Source organism: Mesocricetus auratus, unplaced genomic scaffold (assembly GCF_017639785.1).
Source record: "Mesocricetus auratus isolate SY011 unplaced genomic scaffold, BCM_Maur_2.0 Super-Scaffold_100037, whole genome shotgun sequence".
Classification (NCBI taxonomy): Eukaryota; Metazoa; Chordata; class Mammalia; order Rodentia; family Cricetidae; genus Mesocricetus; species Mesocricetus auratus.
The window spans coordinates 2,117,119-2,140,548 of NW_024429215.1; the positions used below are offsets into that span (position 1 = coordinate 2,117,119).

The following is a 23,430-nucleotide window of genomic DNA, read 5'->3' on the forward strand; positions in this document are numbered from 1 at the left end:
TCTAAAGGGATGACATCAATTGGCAAGCTAAGCAATAGTGTAGAGACCACCTCGAAAACCTATTCCTGATAGTGAACTTGGTGTCTATAACCATCCGGGAGCCTTCATCCAGTGACTGATGGAAGCAGAGACAAACGTCCACAGTAAAACACTGAACTGAACCCAAGGAACTCAGCGACAGAGAGAGAGGAGCGGTGAGCAAATTGGCAAAGAATGGGCTGGCAAAACCAGCAGAGACAGCTGATCTGAACAGGGGAGAGCTCTTGGACCCCAGACCGACAGCTGGGAGGCCAGCATGGGACCGATCCAGACCCCCTGAATGTGAGTGTCAATGAGGAGGCCTGGGGTCCTGAGCAGTGGATCAGTGTTTATCCCTCGAATATTAACAGACATCGTGTGCCCATAGCACAAAGAGGGATGTTCTCTCTGCCTGGACTCTTAGGGAAGTGCCTGGACCCTACCCTGAGTGAAATGAAAGACTCTAGATATTCCCTATGCGGAAGGAATTGGCAATAGGGTGTGAGGCTGGGGGGATGTGGGAGGAGGGGAGGGAGAGGGAACTGGGATTGACATGTAAAACAAGCTATTTAAAATTAAAATAAAAAAATTAAAAAATCAATCTTAAAAACCAAGGGCAAGGCAGAGGCTGAGAACAAATGGCTGTCTGCATATGAAGTTCCTACAAAGCACTGTGAAGCCGTGTCCTCAGACTCCTCAGAGCCCTAACCAATCTCCTATGAAGACTGCAGACTTACACGTTGGTTCCCCAGTCAACCTGACTGCACAGCACATGACACACAGAGCTTGGGAACGCTATCCCAGTGAGGGCTCACAATGGCCTGTGACTCCATCACAGGAGTAACCCAGTTACCACTACACAAACCTGAGACCTCTGCTGGTGCCGGAAACCTAAACTCCATCCCAGGACGCTGCCAAGCAGCCGCTGGTGCCTCTGCCCTGTGCTCTTGCTGGATTCTTGCTGACCCAAGTCCTCCTCCTCCTCAGGACAGTCGGAGTGATTAGCTGCAGGACAGTCTCCTCAGGGAGAAAACAAGCTCCCAGGCAGTGAGTGAAGTTTCCTCCATTCTGGTGACTAAGACTAGAGAGAGGACCAACTATTTCTACACCTTTATTTCTCTGTGTAAAGAGTAGGGAAAGGAATAAAATAAAAATGGCACAGTTGACACACAAAAAACCATGGTTGGGGGTCTGAGGAAGGGTGGTGCTGTAAGTAGATGGGTGAGGGTCCCTATTACAGCAGCAGGAGCCAGGGACCTAGGATGCGCCGTCTCTCCCAGTGTGGGCAGGAACAGCCAGCTCTTCCTTTCAGGCTGCTGCCCTCCCCAACCTGCACTGCCCCAGCCCCTTGGGAGGTGGGCAGAGAAGTCTCTCCAGGCTACAGAGAGGAGGAACCGTGCTGGGGGAGGAGCCTGGGGTCAGACCATGCACAGGGAGTGACAGTCATTGGCCCCCACCACCTCCCTAGAGGAGGCACATGGTGGGGGTTGGAGGGTGGACACCAGAGGCCGGCAATGGTTCTTCTTCCAGCATCAGGCAAGAGACAGAACTGGGGAAACAAGGAACAGTGAGGCCTCGGAACCGAACCACAGTGCCTGCCCCGCCCCCCTTCACAGGGCTCTATACCCTCAGGCCCTTACCAGTCAGAGCCTCCTGGGCAAAGTATTTGACATCCACATCCTGGTCTTGGGTCAGCTTCTCCAGGATGGGCTTGACTTCACTCTGCAGTGTGCTGGAGAGGGGAGAAGAAAAGATGGTGAGCCAGGCTAGGCTGGGCAGCGGCTCCCAGGCAGGAAGCCTCAGAGACACATCAAATCACAAAGCAGAGTACACGAACACAGAAGTATAAAAAAACGAGAAATCCCTGATCCCTAGGCTTGGAATCAGCTCAACACGGACAGCTCTGGAGAGCCCACACGTCTTGGATCTGAGCAGAGGCCTTCACTGACTAAATGCATATTCACCGGGTCACCGTGTGTCTGGTATGAATACAAAGGTACATTGCTCTAGATCCTCGCCCGGATGAGCCCAGAGTAGAAGACAGGACCAAAAATGGGTGTGGCAGGAAGATCAAAGGCTTTATGATGTTAAGGGGCCTAGAAGCAGCATCTACATGGGAGACCTGCCTGTCCCGTAATTAAGTTGTGAGAAATGCAGGCACATGTCAGAGACAAAGGTTTAAGGCTATGGAGCACAGACAAGACATAAAGGCATCAGATGTCCCCTTTAGCTGGCGGGCGGCCCCCTTCCCTCCATACAATCACTGCCCTCATTTCTAACACCTAAAGTTGTTTGCTTGCTCGCTTGGTCTATTCTGGGGAGGCAGGTCTTACTATATAGCTACATGTGACCTCAAACTATGTGGCCCAGGCTAGTCTATAACTCATGACCCTCTTGCCTCAACCTCTAGAGTGCTGGGACTATTGGAAGCTATGCCTGGCTGTTAGATCTTTTACCCTGTATAATTTATTTACATGTCTGTGTGTGCACTTTTATGAGTTCATGGTCCTCAGTGTGTGTGTGTGTGTGTGTGTGTGTGTGTGTGTGTGTGTGTGTGTGTGTGTCAGTCCTTGGGAGCCAAGAGGGGGTACTGGATACCATAGAACTAGAGTTACAAGCACTTGTGAGTTTTTGTCTGGACACTGGGAAGCAAACTAAGACCCTACAATGCTCAGCATCCAGTGAGATGCACCCACTGAGGTGCTCACTGAGCATGTGAACATCCTATTTCTAAGTTAGCACAAAAGCACAGGCTTCCTCATGACACCGTCACATACTGTTTTGATGGACGACTTGCCTTCTCTCTCTCCTCCTGACTTGTACCTTCCGCTTCCAATACCCCCCCCCAATGCCACAGGCCCTACTTCCCTTTGTCTTCTTCCCATCTGGATCTTGAAGTTTCCTTGTCTTCCTACCTACAAGCTTCTAGATGAGTTCTTTACACATAAGAACATCTATCTCTATCCTGTCAGGGCTTACGCTTCTGATCCAAGGCTTTTCATCTGCATAAAGGCCACCTTACCAATCTCTTCTTTCAAAACTTAGCTTTTCTATGTCCTGTCCAAGTCAGGAAGACATCCTTCTATATTTTTTCACAAGTTTTATTCATCATCCTGGTTCTGGTTTGAAAACTAACTTCAGATTAATTTGTATATGCAGCAGCAAGAATTCCATTTATTTTACACGGGCATCTGAACGACCCTGCCTTTTTTAGAAAATGGATATTTCTCCATCAAACTACAATGGTATCCACTGTTTTGTGTGCTCTGGAAAATGTTCCAGCAAGACATGAATATCCACCTTGCTGTTTCTTAATTATGTATGCACATGTTTCCCCAACCTTCCTGGGGACTGTTTAATAGCCTCACTAGAAATGTTACATGTAATTTATTAAATATATTTTTGGTTATTTGATGTCTATAGTAGAAGTATAAATTTTAGATACAAGCATAACTTTATTTACATAAACATGGTACATAAATAGATACTGACTAATTTCATTTTGTAGTAATTTGTTACAGTGAAGGCTGCAACTACCAATCTCCCTCTTTTTCTTCATTCTATCCTGTGGGAATGAATTCTCATTCTAAAACAGAGAAAACAGATGTTGTAGAGAGGAAAACAAGAGGCCAGGGTCACAAGAAAGGAGGTTTCAAACCCGGGTTACATCTTCAAATATCTAAGATGTTTAGAACAAGATTCAGACCTCACCTGTTGTCAAGAATGGGTCCTATCTTCTGTAGGGATTTGGCCACATTGAAGCGGACATTGGCGACTGGGTCACCAGCCATACGAAGAACCGTGGGCAACATGTGCTTGGTGGTGATATCCTGCCCACAGACCTCAGACAGCACCTGAGACCAGTGAATGGCAGAAACAGTGTTATGTGAGGCTCAGTGCTAAGTCCTCATGTCACCCACTGACCAGGCCACCTGGGTCACGGTCAGGTTCCCAGAGGAATGTGGGAGAATCTGGACCCAAAGGCATCACCCTGAAGAGAGGTTACCCTGTTGTAGCCCTAAACTCCCTAACAGTCTTCCTTTGGAGATGGTCTGGGCTCTATGTGTGGATTTCCTTCATCTTCAGGGTTTGAGCGGTTCAGATTTCCAACCCCTGAAATCCCTGCTTAACACAGGAGTCTCCGAATTGTAGTGTGGAGGAAATGAGCAAAATATTTCCCTAAAGTCATTTCCTACCCATCCTTTAGCGTCTAGTCTGAATAGGATTTACATGTCAGAAAAGCAGTATGGTCAATGTAATGCTAATGAATATTAGTACGCACATTCTGACAGAATCAGAACTGTTCTGTGGTCTCTTTGTCTATTACATTACTCTTCCCAGCCTGGTGAGCACCAACGGAAATCCCCAAAGCACGACTGCTCAGCTCCTCTGATGTGTGGCACAGCTGGACTGGAGCCAGCTTAGCCCCACAGCCACACACTTGCTCCTCTGCTGCCCAGTAATAAGTGGAGGGTGCTCAGAACTCTCACACACAAGCTCATCCATCCTGCATCCCTCACCGTGCAATCCCTGGGCCCCAGAGGCCTGAACTGACACTGCAGACTCAAGCTTGGGCCTGCAGTCCTCAGAGACTCATGCCTGGCACCAAGTCATGTTTCCTTTTCCAAGGGGTAGGTAAGCGCCCCCCTCCACCTGTGTCTCAGGGACACCCCCATCCCCTGGGGTCCGACAGGCAGTTGGGGTGCTCACATTGATGCAGAAGAGTGTAGTCATCCGGTGCAGGTAGTTAGGGTCTCCAGACATGGCTAAGACCTTGGGGATGATAGTGGCATGGGCCCACTCCTTGCCGAACTTCTCCACCAGCTTCTTGAGGTTGCTGGTGGCAGCCTCACGGATAGCATAGACTGCAGTCGGGAAAGGGCAAGGGAGGAGATTCAGGGTGAAGCGCTGACCAGCAGAGGTAGAGAGCCCCACCTGCTCCTGCCCATGGCCACACCACACAGGTGCAGTCAATGCAGCCACACAGAACCCAGCCCTTGCTACGCTGTGCCCAGTCTCTCTCATACAGCACCTTCTGGCCGCCCGAAGAGGCAGACGCCATTCGCCTTGTTACTCAGATGTGCTAACTGAGGCTCTGCTCGTACGAATTACATCTCAAGTTATTTAATGCACACTACTTAAAACTGCCTGCAGAGAAACACAGTAACTCTTTTTAACCACTTAATAAGGAACAAGTCTCACGAGGGCCCGAGACATGCGTGTGAGGCTGCAGGATGGGAAGGCACTTGCTTACGATTCACAAAAGTGAAGGGTTCAAACCCACACCTTTCTGCTCGGCGGCTCTCCAACTTCACTCCACAGATACCCGACCCCACACCCTCACTTCTCTAGGATTTTCTTAAACAACAACAGAGCGGGTCCCGGTGAGCACTGGCAGCAAGGAAACATGCCAGCTCATCTGTCTGTTGCCGTGGCTACTAACGCCTCCTGCTGTGTTGCTGGGGTACTTACCATGATCCACCAGCCAGGCCATACACAAAGAGTTGAGTTTCTCATCAAAAAACTCCACACCCTGCAGGGGAAAAAGTGATTGGCAAGGGAATGCGGGGTAGGGGAGAGGAAGGGGGGGAGGGAGGGGTCCCCAAGAATCAGGCAATTGTGAACCCCATCAGAGCTGCCAATCTGCTTCCTCTGACTAAGCTCCATGCGTCTGCTAGGGACCCAGTTCCTGAGTCCAGCCCTCCCTCCCTGGGCAGCCCTCCCTGCCCACACTGAGGCTCCAAGCCCCTGGTCACAGCACCATAGCCCTGGCACTGCTGCCCTGACCACAACAGACCCTCGAATCTATCACCTCAGGGCCACCAAAACCTGGCTCCTCACTCACCAGCTGCCCAGCCAGCAGAGGCATGTACTCAATGATGGCCAGCCGCACCCGCCACTTGGCATCCTCGGCCAGCTCCACAATGGCAGGGAGCAGGGACTGAGAGAGCTGCCGGATGCCGATCACCTCGTTCACGCAGTCCAGGTTAGAGATGATGTTCAGCCGCACCTCAGGACACTTGGGAAGAGACAGGAGGAGAAAGAGAACACACTACATACAGCAGCCCTAGAAGCATAATAGGAGCAGGCAAGGGCTCCCATCTGGGTATCGTCCTGTAGCACGAAATGACCAAATATCCATCTAGTCTCAGGGTAGCCGAGCTTCTGCAAAGTGAAATGGGAGCCACTCGATGTGCCGGAGTATCTAGTGCCTGGAACACCAGGGGATGAATGTGTAGGACTCATTCTCCATCATTCTCATCACCTGAACTACTAATGCCAAACCAGGGAGGACATGTGATGAGCCTCTGTCCAAGCAGTGCGAACTCGGATTTACAGTCCATAGCCGTTCACACTCATGCCATAGAGCAGAGACAGCTATAGGAACAAACACATGGACCGGCCCCACAGAGGCCACCAAAAGCAAGTTCTCCAGAAAACCCAAAACCCAGATCCAGGAGGAGTTTTTTGTTCTGTTTTTTTTTTTTTTCCTTTTTGTTGTTGTTGCTGTGGTGGTGGTGATAGAAACTGGACCCAGAGCTGAGAATGTTAGATTTTTCCTTGACTTCACACACTTTCTCTAAAGAAAGACTTCTGGAATACGAAACAGTCTGTGAGGAATCTTTGTCCCAGCCTGGGAATTGGGCCGTCATTTAGAATCAGCTACTGGGTACCCATCCAAGTGCTCCATTAAAGAACTAGAATGGGCAGTAGAATGGGCAGCAGCACCCCAGGCAGGCATCCCAAGACCACTGGCCCTCTCCCTCACCTCTCCCTAACACCGGCCACACTCTCCTAACAAGATCTATTTCAGCCACAGCAGTTTGCCTACAGATTCAAATCCAATTCCCTGAACTGTCACCACAGTGACATCTTTTGTTTTCTGTGGTCTAGACCACCTGCACAGACAGGTATGGTGAACTGACTGGCTATGGTCAATGGACCACGTAGGAGACACGAGCTAGAGAGAAGCCCTTCAGTGAGCCAAGATATAAAATTACAGCTGTGACCTCAGACCAAGAAAGCCAGACCAGCAAAGCTAATCCCTCACCACAGGACCAGTTGCAATGATGTGAGAGGAGTAATTGTAACTTTTTATGCCACTGCATTAAGGTCTCTATGGCACATGAACCTAAAAACCATGGGGTACCTCTCCCAGAACCTAGGGTGTCTGAATGGAACTATGGGATGGGTTACATGTCTGCTCTTCTCCACTGGAACACTCTATGGGTCCCTAGCTATCACTACCACTGTCTTGGCCTTTTCTTGTGCCCTCATCATTCAGGAGAAGGATGAGTGCAAAGTTAAGGGCACATGAAGCAAGCCCTCACAAGAGTGAAAAGCAGACACAGCCTGTCACTGAGAAGGGAGATGGAGTGTGCTGCCAAGACTCTAGAATGCTCTTGGATAACCGGGTGCCCTGCAGCCCATCATCTCTGCAGAGCTGAAAACCTGGTGCTCTTACCTCATCCTTTAGCTGAGCCAAGAAGAGTGGCAAGAGATGTTCAATGGTGTTGTCTTTGCCCAGGATGGGGGAGAGACCCATGATGACTGAAGCCAGTGCTGACTTGACATGCTGGTTGGCATCTGACACGAGCTCCTGGGGAAGAGGAGGAAGGACGCAGCCCAGGATCAGAAATCCCTTTAGTGACAAGTGGCTGCACAGACCTCAGCCCCGACGGTCTGAGGAGACCACACTGTCCTACATTTAACATAGCCAGGGCAGCTGAGGCCTGCACCTCACCTATTCACAAGTGCTTCCAGCAGCCACTGCCCCATCCCCCAAGCTCCGCGGATGAGGGAACTTGGTGGCCTCTGAGGGGCAAACACATCCCTCAGATCTTTAGGGTCAGTTGTGTAACTTTCAGATTTTGCCTACAGCCAAACCCACGACGGTACAACCCAGTTATGGTGTGTCTCAGAAGGACACAAACTTAGCTTGGATTGGACTGTACTGAAAACCAAATCTTCACCTCCCTGGCATTCTCCAATCCTACACCCAAGCACGCCATTACCTTGATGCAGGGCAAGATCTGGGTCATGATCACATTCTCACGGCAGTCAGCTGAGAGGTTTTCACAGAACTCTGTGGGCAGAGACAGGAAGGTGCTGGTGAGACGTGATGGCCCAGTCTGTGGCTGCCTCTCAGGCATCCACCCACCTAGCTGCGTTCTGGTTGCCAGCACCAACCTTTGACCTTGTGGGAGGCTGCGGCCCTCACCTCGGCCTCACAGTCCTTCATCAGGTTCTGGAAGGCGGGCACCAGGTCTGTCTTGGTGATCTCAGGCCCTACTGCTTTCTGGAGCTGTACACGAAGACAAGAGGGGCAGCGCTGAGAGACTGGCGGCCGCTCAGAGCTAACGACACAAAAACTGAGGGGAAGGCACCAGAACGACTCGAAGAGATAGCACTGGGGACCTAATCCCAGCCCCACAGTGTGATCCCCAGTGAGGTCGGCACCTCTACATTCCTGAACTCTGGCTTCCTCAGAAACAGAAGGAATGTTCTGGGACATCTACCACAGTGTGTTTTCCACTCAGGTTAGGCTTCTTGGGGTTGGACTTTCCGTTATCTAAACACAGTTAAGTGGCTCCCACTATCATCTGACATGTAAATATAAGCATCTTTGTATTTTATTTAATAGGCTCCAAGAAGCAGGAGTAATTTTTGTAGTTAAAATGAACTAAGAGTGAAGAGAAAGACATATGAGCCCTGCCAGTCCAGGAAAAGGAAGTATGTAGGTCTGCTTCAACCTGCTTGGAGGACCATTTGGAAGCAGGACGACTTACCACTGCTAGGAGAATAAATGACTGAAAATCTTGCAGGACCTCATATTATCTTGGGCACATGCTACCTTTTATTTAAGAACATGTATTTGAAGCCAGGCATTGGTGGCACAAGCCTTTAATCCCAGGAGCTGGCAGAGGCAGGTAGTTCTGTGTGAGCTCGAAGCCAGCCTGGTCTACAGAGTGAATGCCAGCATAGGCTCCAAAGCTACACAGAAAAACCCTGTCTCAAAATCAAACAAAGACCATGCTTGTGGACTGCTGTGGGCAAATTGTTATCTCCATAGCCCAAGGTCCCATCTTCCGAGACCTAGGGTAAGCCTGCCGCCGGGGCACACAACTCCTGCATGGCCACATGTCACACAACTTCACTGTACACACGCAAACAGTCCTTAGGGCTGAGCCTTCTAGCCAACCGCAGTGATCATCACCAGGGGTGCTCTCACCCATTACCGCCAGGGGGTGCTCTTACTCATCAGCTCTGTCCCTTCTCTCACTCACTGAATCGCAGGACCCCACTGCTTGATGTCTGTCTCTCCCCTCCAACACCGTCTGCACAGGCTGTCTTCTTGCTGGGACACAACCCCCATCTAGCGCCATTTCCTCATCCTCCCCTCACCACCACGAGGCAGAGAACAGCACACTCCATCACAACTTTCTACTGAGGCTGACCTTCAGCCTGCTCCTTGAAGGCAAGGTATGTGTGCAACTCACTGACTCCAGGCCGCCACCAAAGGCGCTGCTAAACAGCTATGGGCCTGGGAATAAGGCCCAGCGGAGAAGCACTGGCCTAGCATGGCACAGATGGGTCAAGCCTTGGCGTCAAAGCTCAGCACTGGGGGGTTGGTGGAGTGGAAAGGGTGGGGGGGGTTGGTGGAGTGGAAAGGGTGGGGGGGGGTTGGTGGAGAGGGGGTGGGGCATGCTGTCAGGTAAGGAAATTTCAATCCTGACCCTGCCAACTCTTGGACTACATCTTTCTTAAGGGACCATGCTTTCATGGAGCCGGAACTCTGATTCTAAATCATTCTCATCTCAGCATTCTCAGCTGCCAATCAGCCCATCCAGGGCCGGCTCTGCGAGATCACCGGGCTGCTCATTAAGACTGAGGTCGCTTTAATAAAGCACGCCAGCTCCCACACTGTGTCCTCTCCTGTGTCCCCACACCAACCTACCTCTGTGAACTTGTCGGCCACCATGTAGCGGACACGCCAGGACTTGTCCTCAGCGGCCTGGCGCAGGGTGGGCATCACTAAGGCCTCCAGGTCCTCCTGGGGCAGAAGCTGGGCGATGTTCACGCATGCCTCCACTGCCAGCAGCCGCACCGAGTCCTGGGGAGGACAGGGGTGAGGTGGGGAAGCAGAGGAGCACTGAGCGCTGGGGTCCCCTGCCTGAGCAGGTGAGGGCACCATGAGCCGGGGACTGACTCACCTGCTCGTCAGAGGCCAGGTTAGAGAACATGGGGATGATCTCACTCTTGACATTGTCCAGTTCCAGCACCTTGGCAAACTCCCCCAGCTTGGAGGCTGCGGCCCGCCGCACCATGGGGGTGTCGTCTGAGCACAGGTTCCGGAAGTACCTGTGACAGACGGAGGCCTGGGCTTAGGAGCCAGGGAAGTCCAAGAGCCCAACCGGCTCTGCTGTAGACGCTGCTGCTGACAATGGTGACTTCGTATTACAACTCATGGGCCCTGTCTCCCCAGCCCTAAAACACGGGACCAAACATAATGGACGTCCCCACGCAGCTGACTTGAGGTACCAATGACTGGCTATGGCCGTACAAGTGTTTTAAATGCCAATGACAGGTCTTCCTCATCAGAAGCCTCAGTTAGGGACACAGAGGAACTAATGCAGTCATCGTAGTATGTGCATATGGCTTCCCAGGTCTGAGCATCGAACAGGGCAGTCAGCAACTGCCAGGAACATCTACTGAGGTGTCTAATCCTGGGGCAGGCTGCATGCAGGTAACACCAGACACCACTTCTGTGGAGTTGTGGATTCTGTTCCGGGCACGCCACGTATAACCAGTGGCAGGAACGAATGTCTGTGAAGACAGACCAAGGGGAACAAGCCTCCCTGAAGAGAGCTGAGGAGGGAGCAGGTCTTAGAGCTCAGAAGCGTTAGGTTCTGGGAAGACCCAGAGGGGCTGAGGTTTCGAGGAAGGCTGAGGAAGGGGACCGGACGCGGGGTGCCAAGAGGCAAGTGGGGAGGACTCACTGTCGGAGCTCCGCCTTCACAGCACTGGATACTCGGGGGTAGCAGACTGAGAAGAGGCCGCAGGCCGAGGTGCGGGAGGTGAACCAGTCTCCCCCCGCCAGCCGCTTCACCAGAGGCACGAAGTGAGCCTCTAGGTCGGACGGTGAGTGCTCGTGGGAGATGGCCCGTAAGGATTCTACCGCCTTGTCTCGCACCACCGTCTCTTCCACCGTGGCCAGTGACTCCAGGGGTGGCTGTGATGAGAACTCCAGGTTAGAAAACGGTGTCCTCCCCAAAGTCACAGCTATGGAACCCTACCTCATGGCCTGGTCTAATGAGACCCCTCTGATGTCCCCACGCCATCCTTTATCACAAGTGTCTCATGCGGATCCCTGAAAGAACTTCACTGGGCCCATGAACCAATTCTCAAGGAGGCCCGTGTGTGTGTAGCTCTCAATGTACAGGAATCATCGCTGATGCTGGCTCCTGCATCCACACTGGGTTTGAGGTATTGCTCACGTATTTGTCACTCCTTTGTATGCGTATTGTAAAACGCTCTTGATACTGTCCTCGTTAATCAAAGAGCAAGGGTCTCAAGTACACAGGCTACGTAATTTGCCTAAGCCACTAACAGCTACCTGTCAAGATGGAGAAGACCACTAGGCTCTCCTTCCCTGCACAACAGGTCCTGTCAGTATTGGGTCCTGTCTGTGTTTCCAGCTGTAATCCAGCAGATGCACAGACAGGTGGTGTGGCAAGGGAGGGCCTGGTCACTCAGGCAAACCATCTTGAAAACCCAGCTCTGCCACTTACTAGTTACGAGTCCCTGGCAGGATGACTCAACACCCTGGCAGCCTATGTGGTTCACATATCAAGCATACCTTCCTGCCCAATCACGACAACCACAGCATCTAACTGTGAGCACTCACTATATTCCCTGCGTGAGGGAGTCTGAGTTATCAGGGTAGACCTAAGTGGCCTCCACTTTGCAAGACAGAAAGGTTAGCACTCTTGAAAGTCGTGTCAGTAAGTGGCAGAACCCTGCCTGACCCCAAACCCACAACCCTACAAGTGGGGAGTCAGCTGGCCCTCGTGTGGGTCAGTATCCAGAATGGATGGCCACTGGAGATTAAATGTCATCTCCAGCCTTCCTAATTCCTCTCCTTCTTGGTCCCCAGGGGTAGAACTACAGTTTTGACCCCAAAGTGGGGGAAGACGTATTAGGGGACCGCCCAGCTGTCACTCACCAGCAGGCAGTGCACATACTCGGGTCCTCCAACCAAAGTGGTGAAGGTTCCCAGTTGTTCGGCCAAGGCCAAGAGGACCTCATCTTCATCATAGATGGTGTCTGTGGGACAAAGACCAAGCCCATCAAAGACTCAAGCTGAACCAGTGACCTAAGCTGCAAACAAGCACACTGCCCCCCCCCTGCCAGCTGTCAGCATCGTTATCTTCTCACTACCCCCTCTCCACCATCCTCCACCGCCGAGCAGAGGGAGCCCAAGTGCCACACTGCCTTTTCGGTGCTGGTGAACTGAGTGGCGCCACTACCTCTAAGCCACAGTCTTGGCTTCCTCTCAACGGGGCAAACACAACCAAGTGTTTGCAGCACAGGACGTTGAGTGGAACTTCAGCTGGGCCCAGCTAAAACGCACAACACTGCTTGTTTTCAGTTACTCCTAAATCTTTAGGCAGGAAATTCTTTTCTACCTTGCATGGCTTGGTTCAGCCACATGCTGCTTGCAGAATAATGAGAGGCATTTAGCTTGTGCTCTCTGAAATATTATCACTGTCCTGGACATGTGCCTGCCGCTTGCTATTATTCTGAACACTTTCTGAGCCCAGAGCAGAAGAAATCTGACATTACTTAGATTTCCAGCAGCTCAAAGATAAATCTGTTTGAATCACAGTTCCTCTTCAATCTTTGGTCTTCCGCGCATTCTGGCTCCCACAGTTCTTCCCATCTGGATTATTAAAATGCCACAGGCAATTTTCAAACAATACACCCGAGTAGCATTTTCCTACTTAGCTTAGTGAACTGTCGTGGTCCCATTATGTGGTTTCTGACATTGCAGAGGAAGGAAAACAGCAAGGCAGGCCTGAACCCTGGCCGTCTGAACACAGGGCCTTTGTCCCTGGTTATTCCGGCACCTCTGTGCCTATACATCCACACGATGGTCCTGAATCTCACTCCCTTTGCATCCCAGCAGCACAGTTAGCTAATACTGCCTACTATGGAGCCTAAATACAAAAATCCCCGTGGTCACCTCCAGACAGAAAAATGCCAGGGAAACGAGCTACTTCATCTTTCTGTGTGTCAGGTTCCTCACGGACAAATCAGCAACAGGAGCATTCCTTGCTGTAAGGTGTTGCTATGAGGCTAAGATGATGGACATGCAAGAGTAGACACCACTATAAACCCTGTGTGAGCTAAGCGTTAACTCAGCATCTCAGAAGGAGTTCAGTGGCCAGCTGGCATGCGACACCTATGTAATAAATGTTAACGCTTATTGCTCTTTAATGCCTGCATCAGCAATACAGTATGGAGAAGGTATCTTCATTTTAGAGATGAAAACAAAGTTGAAGAGACTTGTCTAATGTCCATGCTAACAGTTGAAGCTGGGATTTAAACTAGGTTCTATTGCTCCATCATTCTAGATCATTTTCTGAGAGGACTGCTACAGTGGCATAGGGAAGACTTACAATTTATTAATCTACAGTGAGACTTCTACTCATTAGCAAGAACCACACAACTGTCCTCCCAGCGTCTCGGCTCCAGAAATCCTTACCTGTGAGGAAGGGCAGGAGCTCACTTCTGGTCCGTTCAACCCCAAGGGCCAAGGCGATGGTGGAGAGCTTCTTGATACTATTGAGGCGAAGCTAATGAAAGGCCCAGAAAAAGAAGGGGGAACGTTAGGAATTTTGGATCCATGGGAGTTCCACAGCTCTGAAACCAAAGGTCCCCACCTGGGCGGGGGCGCACCAAAAGCTATTCACGAAGATGTTCAATGATCAACAATAGCTAACAGTAAAATACAACCAAGCAATTCTGTGTTCTGTGGCAGTAACAGAAGCCAGACCTGCCCCCCACCAGGTCTTTCCAAGTTTAGTCTAAAATCAAAACCCCCCTTCCCCTCCCATTTGGGAGGTGGTAGCAGGAGAATCAGAAGTTCAAGGCCAGCATCATCTGCAAGATTACCCATCTCAACAAACATGGCTAACAGTGGCAACAAGAGCTAACAATTTAATGAAGTAGCTGGGCACAGTGGTACACCCTTGTGACCCCAACACTCAGAAGTTTGAGACTATTTTGAACTACATAGCAAGACCACATCAAAATACACAAGCAAAAACAAACACATACCCAAAACAACAACAACAAAACAACCATACACCTTACCAATACGCCTATAAACCACGCTAAGTCAGATGACTGTAAGTGAGGGAAGAAGGGGACTAGTGAGAATGGCAGGGTACAGAGGATTATGACCAAAGTATATCATGTAGATGCAGGAGAATGCCATGATGAACCCATATTATGTATATTAACATGCTAAAAAAAAAAAAAAGGAAAAAAGACAAAAAAAATCCAAAACAAAAAGCAAGGCTACTTCAGTGTGGCTGACTCAAATATGAAGGTGTATATGCTGTCTCTATGTAAGCATGTGTTTTTGCTTATTACTTCTGGCTTGTAGCTTCCCTTCACATAGACTGAAATAGTCAGAATGTCTCTTGCACAAAGGCAGTCACAGTAAGCCTCATCTTCACGTCTTCCTATACTACAGCAGCCATAAAGGATTCATCCCAATCAACAATAAATCCCACCTCAGAATGGGCCCCATACGCCAGAAGAAGTAATGCTGCAGAGGCCAAGAAGAATGTTGAAACCGTTCTAGGTTTTCCTTAAGTCTATCAGTTACAAAATGGGGCATGCAGGAACCCTGATTTACAGCCAGCTGATGAAGAAGCACAGGTAAAGACCTGGGCTTACAACTGGCATCTGAAGAATCATGGGATGAGACCTCAACTGTGGGATCTGACACTTTCCAAGTAGGCGGCACCCCGACTGCACCGGGCTACAGAACTGTTGGGGAAGTCCTGTTATTTGCCTGTGCATTTGTCAATAAAGTACTGTCTGGCCAATAGAAAACCTAGATAGGAGGGACTAGGAGTCGAGGAGGATTCTGGGAAGGGGAAACACAGGAGAGTCAACATGTAACCGCCATGGGGGTAGGACACCGGGAACTATTCTCCGGTAAGAGACATACTTAGATTAACAATTATGGGGTAATTACTTAAGGCAGAGCTAGCCAGTAAGAGACAAACAAGGCCAACAGCTTCATAATTAATATAGCCTCCTGTGTGTTTATTTGGGACTCATGCAGATCTAGAACCAGGCTGGCGCGGCAGAGCCCAGGCGACTGGCGGGGGATAAACCAAAGCGGCTAGCAAAGGAAAAAGCTTCTCTTAACACAGAACAGCAACCCGATGGCGCTAGGCTGGTGGGGGCTGCTGCAGAACGGAATTCTTGTTTGTTAGTGGGGAAGTCATGGGCCACTTAGGATCATGGAACTCTCCTGATTGTAGTGTGAGAGCTCAGGAACAGCAAGCATTTTAGCTCTTCCAACACACAGCATGTGGGCGGGAGACACAAACCAGTTCTAACGCTGGTACTTGCCCCTATGAAAACATCTTCTGCTAGTAGTAAAAGATGAAACCATCCTCAATTCAGAGTTGGTCCTAGACCCAGTGAGAGTATCCTCATAAGCAGCAGTACAGAGAAGACATGTTTGCAGAAGGCGAGTTGTGTAAAAATGGAGGAAGATGTTGGCGTGGCATCTCCACACGACCAAGAACACCAAGACTTGCCAATGGCTCTCTGAAGTTAGGCGAGATAAGAGCCAGGCCTCCCTTGGAACCTCGGAGGAACTCCTGACAACTTGGTTTCAGGACTTTTGGCCTTCAGGACTTTCAGAGGATATATATGTTGCTTGTGGTGATTTACTACATCAGTCTTGTCTAATGACTGACTAACACATATGCCTGGTCTGCCTTCAAGTATTTCCATCTAGGTTGGTTATCACTTGATGGTTTTCACCCTAGGGAAGAACACACGTGTGACCAAGCCTGAGAGCCGACTATGACAACTTCCCTGCCTGTCTCCTCCTCTCCACAGGTCTCCTTCTCCACAGGTCCAGAGCTGTCCCAAGAATGCAATAAGATAACGTTGTGAAGAAGGTGATGCTTGAGGGATTACAAACCCTTATCACAGCCGGGAGGCAGAGGCAGGCGGATCTCCATGAGTTCGAGGCCAGAGTGCATTCCAGGACAGCCTCCAAAACAATACAGAGAAACCCTGTCTCGAAAAACAACAATAATAATAACAACAACAACAACAACAACAAAAAACCCTTATCACACAGGGAAACTTTTCCTGGAAGGAAAAGAGGACAGAGGAGGGACCGGTGAGGAGTGGGCTCTCTCTATCTGCTCCCTTTCCAGGCCCCAGACACCTGGAAAGAGGTCTACAAGTGACTGTGATCCTGGACAAGCACGGTTCTTGCATCAGGGGATTTAGGAGGGCCTGAGCTCACAGACTATGCTAAGAATCTGATAGAATGCTATGATGGAAATTGTACCTGAGCACAGCAGTGCACACCTGTGTCCCCAGCACTTGAGAGGCTATGGCAGGAACAATGCCTTCCAGGTCAGCCTGGACTACAAAACAATACCTCACCTCAAAACCAAAAACAAACAAAGAACAACGTCACTGGCTTCTGGAGTAACAACAGAGGAGGCCCCAAATCTCATTTTGGTAGTAAAAAGACATCAGGATAAACGAAGGACTATAAATTTGAAAACTTTATTTTGAGCCTATAAGATGTGCAGAGATCTATGGAAAGGTTAAAAAACCAAATATTGCAGACACAACCCCTAGATGTTGGCAGTGAGTTTGCAGATGCTGTTGATATCCTGGCATTATGAGGACCCTGCCCCCTGACAGCAGGCAGGGTAGCACACCTGCATTTAGGCAGATACTAGAAAGCTCCAAGGGCCCTGCATTGCATGGCTGGGTGAGGACTCTGTACGCATGTACAGGCTTTCCCTCTTGAGCAAACGCTTCCTGCCTGTTCCTCCCCTTTTCATTTCCGCTCCTGGTCCCCTTGCTCCCCCTCCCCAATAAGCTCCATGTGGGTTTGGTTGAGTTTTGTGGTTCTCGGTGCTCAGTGCACTGCTGAGTACCCAGCAAAATTGGTATCTAAATTGCCAGTAAATGTTCCCAGCCTCACAGGCCACTCACAGCACAACAGCAACGGGAAGGAGACATTATGTAAACAAACTGGTGTGGCTTGTATTCCAGCAAAACTTCACTTGCAAAAGCCAGCAGTGGCTGGACATGGTCCAAGCCTGTGTTTTCCTGACCCGTGTACTAGTTTTTCAATGTTCTTGCCTCAGTTTTTACAAATGAAATTCTACAGGGATGGCTGTCCTAGCAGCCAGCTTCCTTTCCCCTTTGTGTTTAAGGCATAGAGATGTTTGTGCTCCTCCCCCAGCTGGACTATGGGAAATTCATGGGTTAGGGCCACAACTGGGGAGCAGCCGCAGCAATCACAGTCATTATCTTAATGCCAGTGTTAACAGCACATAACAGCTATAGATTGTTCCCTGTGCGCTCAGCTGCTGTATTAGGTGTATTAACACGCTCGGCACTGCGCTTTGAGGTCTTGTTCCAGAAATACCATTTTAAAAGGCAAGGATGCTGATGCAGAGATACAGACACTTGATGTATGGAAAGCAACGAACCCCCAACCAGAACCTAAGCATTGTGATTGTCACCCATCCACACGGTCATTGCGGAAATATGTCTAAGAGTTGAGATCCTAAATATCGAGCTTCCTCCCCAGCTGTGGGCAGCTGCTCTTTTACTCGAAATGCCCATTTTTTTTTCCTAGGAAGATAGCCCTGTGAGTGCTGGAGAAAAGGGGCTGAAAGCTGTGAGGTCAAGTGGCCTGAATTCAAAGCTAGGCTGTTATCAAGCAGTTGCAAGTTCTTTGGTCACGGTCACCCAGTGAGACTTGACAGGCTTCTCATCTCTAGCACCATAAATAAAACTTCATGCTGCTTTAGACTGTTAAATGTATGGCAATCTGTTACAGACAAAACCGGCACAATAACCTAAACTAACCAACTTCCTTCTTAACCCCTGGTGTATATCCTGTCCAACAGCTTCCCTCAACCTTAGCACTAATGCCTTTAAGTGGGACATTTCCCCCCCCATGAGGGATGGATGGCCTGTATGCAGCAACAACGTATAACAGCATTCTTGACATGTACCCACTAAAAGCAGCAACAACCTCCCAGTTATGGCAACCAAAACATCCCTAGACATTGCTAAACGTCCCTGGTGGCAAAAATTGCCTCAAGCTGAGGACTACAGTCATTGCATGGGGATAGTCCCTCTTGCTGTAAGTCTCTTCCCCAACTTCCCAAACGCTGCACCCTGGAAGGAGTCTCTGAACTGGCCCAGTTCCTCGCCCAACGTTTACACGGCATGCACTCTGCCCAGAATCTCACAGTTCCTTCCCTGACCACAAGCGGGTACTGGCTCAACTTTCCAACAAGACTTGCCCACACTTCCTCTAACAACATACCCTCCATTCCTTACTTTTCTCTTTACAACCTTTCAGTCAACACAGTCTGCCACTCCTCACTATGAGGTAAACTCTTCCAAGGCCAGTTTTTGTCCCTTTTCTCCCAGCATCTAGAGCACTGCTCAGAACACAGGCCAACAAACTGCTGATTCATTACCAACACTGACAGGGCTCATCACTTATTACAGGTGGTAGTTCTCTTTACCTGTTCCACACCCGTGCAACAACCAGCCTGTTTCTTTGTTGATACAACAGTGTCACTATGTGGACTAGGCTAGCCTTGAACCCACTACCCCTGCCTCCTGAGCGCTGAGTTTACAGGCACCACCTCGAAGCCAGCCCCCAACAACATTCCTTACAACACCGCATGTGTTCACTGAACACTAAAACCAGGTTGCTATTCCCATTTAACAGAAGAAAAACACGGATTGCCTGAGTCAATCAGCAGAAAGTGGAAGGCCCAGAAATACAGCTCCAGCCTGCCTGGTACCAGAACCAGAATCATATACCCAAGACTCAGAGGCTGGGCTCAGCCTCAGGTTACCCAGTGCCCCACAGGTAATTCTTCCAGGAGAAATAGAGGCACCACAGAGCATGGTACCGCAACAGCCACTCCCGCCCCCTCCCCCCAACTAACAGCTAACATTTATGGGCCCTTTACAAGCGGCCAGTTCTATTTTACTACCTTTCCTCAGGCATCGGGGTGAGCCAGGACTATTATTAGCCGGTATTTTGTAGAAAACGGAAGCCAGGGGGCGACGGAAAAAAATGTGAACACAAGGTCAGCCTCAGGTGAGAGGATGCGGCCTTGAGGTCTGACCTCTTTTTATTTTTTCCCAAACCCACCGCAGACCCACTAAAGCCCCGGGGTCACTCTTCGCCCGCGAACCTCAACTATCAACCCGCTTAGGCAAAAGCCCGATCCGGCCTGGGAGTGGGTGGTGGTGGTATGCGTGTGTACACGTGACCCGTCCCTGGAATTAGGCGAGTTAAATCTCAGGAGAGGTGACTTTCCCGTCCTCCTTCCCTCCGTCCTTCTCCAGGGGGATGGGCTACCCCAAAATAAAGAGGCGGCGGCCCGCGAGGAGGAATGGATTGGTGCCCTGGTATCAGTGTTCCCCCCCCAACTCGGCCCAGCTGGGGCCAACGCTGAGAGCAATGGAGAGCAATGGACCCGGGTCCCCCAGCACCCAGGAGGGGCTTGCCCTCCTCGGCAGGTCACGCGCCCCACACCCCGGTCTGTCTCCCCCCCCCGGGGGGGCATTCTGAGCCCGCCGCCGCCGCCAATCACCCGACTGGCAGGCGGCCGCAGGCTCCCTCCCCAGGCCATCTCGGGCCGCCCAGGCACAGGTCCCCGGGGCGGCCGCGCGCACCCAGGAGGGACCCTCGAGGCTTGCCCTCCGCTGGGGGCCCGGGACCCAATCAGGAGCGCCGTCTCATCGAATCCCGCCACCGGGAACGATGAGAGCCGGCCTCTGATTGGCCGCCGCTGCCTTCCGCCACTCCCGGAGAACCCGGAGCCATCGCCTCACCTCTCTCTTCCCCCACCCCGCCGCCTTCCGCGGACATCCCGGTTCCCCCCCTCCCCTCCCCTCCCCCGGGCACGCTTTAACGGAAGGCTCCCCCCGCACCTGAACGTCCTCGTTGCGGAGCTCGTCGATGAGCACCGCAATGGGGTAGAGCGAGTCGTCGCCGTCGGCAGCTGCCATCTCGGCTCCTTGGCGTCTCCGTCAGGCTGCGGCCAGGATCGGGCGGGGCGGTGCCTCGCGGGGTGGAGGGTGGGAGGGGGTGAGGGTGTGAGGAGGAGAGGAGGACGCCAAGAGGGCGTGGGGGCTCCCGAGCCACGCTACAGGGGCCGTCCCGCCACCATTGGCCGCCCAGGGTCGCGCTTGTTTGGTCCGGACCCAACCAAGTCCCGCCTACTTCCCCGTTCACCATTGGTCGGGCGCACCCGATTGGCTTGCCGCCGCCCGGGAGGACCGGAAGCGGAAGTGGGGTGTCTTAGCAACCGGGGTTGGGTCCGCCTTCCGTTGCCGCTAGCAACCACGGAAACGAGCGGGGCCTTGAGCCAATGAGGGTCGAGAGTGGGAAGGAGGCGGCGCGGCGAGGTTGGAGGGGGGGGAGGCGTGGAGATGGCTGCCACTCGGGTGTTGGGAGCGGTGTGTGACGTAAGGAAGGACGAGGCTGGTCGGGCCGGAGCGGACTGCCCCGGCGAGCCCTTCTTCTCCGGCTGAGGAACTTGTAGTTGTTCTGTTAGATAGAAGTCAGCGAGGCGGAAGGTATTTAAGGATGCCACGCCAAACCCTGTGGACCGCCCCCTCCCCTTTACTATCTGCTCTAGTCTCCCAACCATTTCCCCTTAAGATCGAAAAATGAACGTTTGGAGGTGGAGACAGCAGGGTCGGTTGGAGCCTTGTCGAGGAAAGACTATCTTCTCTTGGCGACGCGTGGCTATTTTTTTTTTTTTTTGTCACCGGTTTCATTTTCTATTTGTTTTTCTCTTCTCTGCCTCCCCTCGCTCGCTCTCTCTCAGACCAGAGAGACAATTAAAGAAGAAAACACCCTTTCACAAGAGAGAGTGGGCATTTGTAATCAGGGATGTACCTTTGGATCTAAGTTGCACCGCCGGCCCCGAGTGGAGACAAAAGCAAGAAATGGGGAGCCCAGGGGAGGCTGTGGAGGGATGCTAATAGTGCCTCCTGATTTGAGCTATCTGTATAGAGATTCCTCCCCCCTCTTTCCCGTTTCGTCTCCTTTCATCTGTAGCGATGCTTTCCAGTCTCATCATGGACTGTCCTGGCTTAGGCATTTTGGAAATACTGGATGCCTTAATAATCACAAGGTGGGGGGAGTAAGTTGTGTTTGTTGCCACAAGATTATAATCGGTACTGGGCTTGTCAGGGGTTAGTGTGAACAGGCGTCTGTTAGACGTTAATGGGTTCTTGTTGGCATTTCTAATCAATTCATGTAAATTACGAGAATTCAAATTAAAAACTAAGGTTTTCACATAGCAGTATTTTGATTTAATATTTGTACTCCTTATCTCTTGTGCCGAAAACCCTTAATTTTTACTGACTTTGATATTAAAGTCTGAATTTGGGGACGTGTGTGTCAGAAGTACATAATTATATATGATTAACGAATATATTTTAGGATATTTTTTACATTTAGAAACATTATATGTTAAACAGTTATACCATGGTCACCACACCTGGGCATTTCAGGAACCTGGAAAGAGGGTAATGGGAGACAAAGACACAAGAGCCTGTGTTCACTTCCAGAATGAGCAATCTTTGTTTTTTCTCATTGCTGTTTATATGTTGTTTAACTCGTACCTGGAGATTGCCAGCAGAGTTTAGGAAACAGTCTCTTTGGCTGCATTATCTGAATTCTTTCTTTTGTGTTTCCCTGCCCTTGGCTTCTTTTGTCTCAGTGGGCACTCCTCCTAGGTTTTTTCTCGTGCCTGCAGTTTTTCAGTCAGGAGACCACATTGATCAGGGCTTATGCTTGAGAAAGGAATTATGTACCTCCTGGACCCAACAGGAATATGTACAATGTGTAATTGAAGTGTCTGTTATGTAATTGTATGTTCTGTATATTAGGAAATTAGGTAGAAAGGGTATGGTTAGTAGTTTGAAGTGGTCAGTAGAATTATTAGTCAACCTACCAGTTCTAGCTTAACATGTTTGTGTTTTGTTTTGCTTTGAGACAGGATCTCATAGTGTATGTAGCTCTTGTTGGCCTGGAACTCACTATGTAGATAAGGTTGAACTTGAACTCACAGAAATATGCTCAAGTACATGTACCACCACACACACCTAGCTATATGGTCATGGTTCTTCTGTCCTTAAAAATAGTCCCACTTGAGGGCTGGGACTGAAGTTTAGTGGTAGAATTCTTGCTTAGGATGCACAATGCCCTAGTTTGAACCCTCAGTACAAGAAAGAAAAGGGGTAGGGGAGAAAGAAGATAAAGAATGTTTCACTTAGTATGTATAGGAAAAGATTTGTTTTTATCTGTATTCATGTATACATGTATATGTTTCATGTGTGCAGGTGCCCATGGAAACCATAAGAGGGCGTCACATCCCCCGGAGCTGTAGTTACAGATAGCTGTGAGTGGCTTGATGTGCTGGAAACTGAACTCCGGTCCTCTGTGAGAGCATCTCTCGTGCTTTATTTATTTATTTATTTATTTATTTGTTTGTTTGTTTATTTATTTATTTCTGTTTTTCAAGACAGGGTTTCTCTGTGGCTTTGGAGCCTGTCCTGGAACTAGCTCTTGTAGACCAGGCTGGTCTTGAACTCACAGAGATCTGCCTGCCTCTGCCTCCCGAGTGCTGGTATTAAAGACGTGCACCACCACCGCCCGGCCCTTTTTTTTTTTTAATAATTCATTTTTTTTTCATTCCAGTCCCAGTTTCTCCCTCCCTCCTTCCCCACAACTCTCTCCACTCCCCCCTCCTCCCGTCTGCTCCACGGGCATCTTGTGCACTTAACTGCTGAGCAATCGGTCCAGCCTCGCTATTTATCCTTTTACATGGTTAGCCACAGACAGAGCAAACTCACAACATTCCTAACCGAAAGCACAGCTATCACAGATCATTCTCCAGACAGTGCAGAGCAGCTCCGTGTGAAACAGAGTTTCAGGTATGTGTATTTGATGTGGTGAGAGCATGCAGGGCAGAATTGGAGGTACAGAGAAGAAGAAAGAGATTGAGTTGCCTTCGGGCGCATAGTGGGACTTGCAGATAGTAGGATGTGTAATAAGGCTCCCCTCGC

The 23,430-nt window shown here is 50.3% G+C and overlaps 2 protein-coding genes across 2 annotated transcripts in view; one reads left to right on the plus strand and one right to left on the minus strand.

The window, feature by feature from the left end:
* Positions 1-23,430, plus strand: part of LOC101844785 (zinc finger protein 54-like) — a 1,121,204-nt gene that overhangs the window by 91,468 nt on the left and 1,006,306 nt on the right. The window lies entirely within an intron of this gene.
* Positions 1,117-20,439, minus strand: Ppp2r1a (protein phosphatase 2 scaffold subunit Aalpha). Its single transcript, XM_005086702.4, has 15 exons — positions 20,281-20,439; positions 13,787-13,877; positions 12,245-12,345; positions 11,019-11,251; positions 10,233-10,380; positions 9,977-10,132; positions 8,209-8,323; positions 8,034-8,104; positions 7,484-7,618; positions 5,864-6,037; positions 5,491-5,551; positions 4,729-4,883; positions 3,730-3,872; positions 1,659-1,750; positions 1,117-1,567 (listed from the first exon to the last, which is right to left on the minus strand). The coding sequence occupies exons 1-15, from the start codon at positions 20,356-20,358 to the stop codon at positions 1,551-1,553; spliced, it is 1,770 nt and encodes a 589-aa protein (XP_005086759.1). The 5' UTR covers positions 20,359-20,439; the 3' UTR covers positions 1,117-1,550.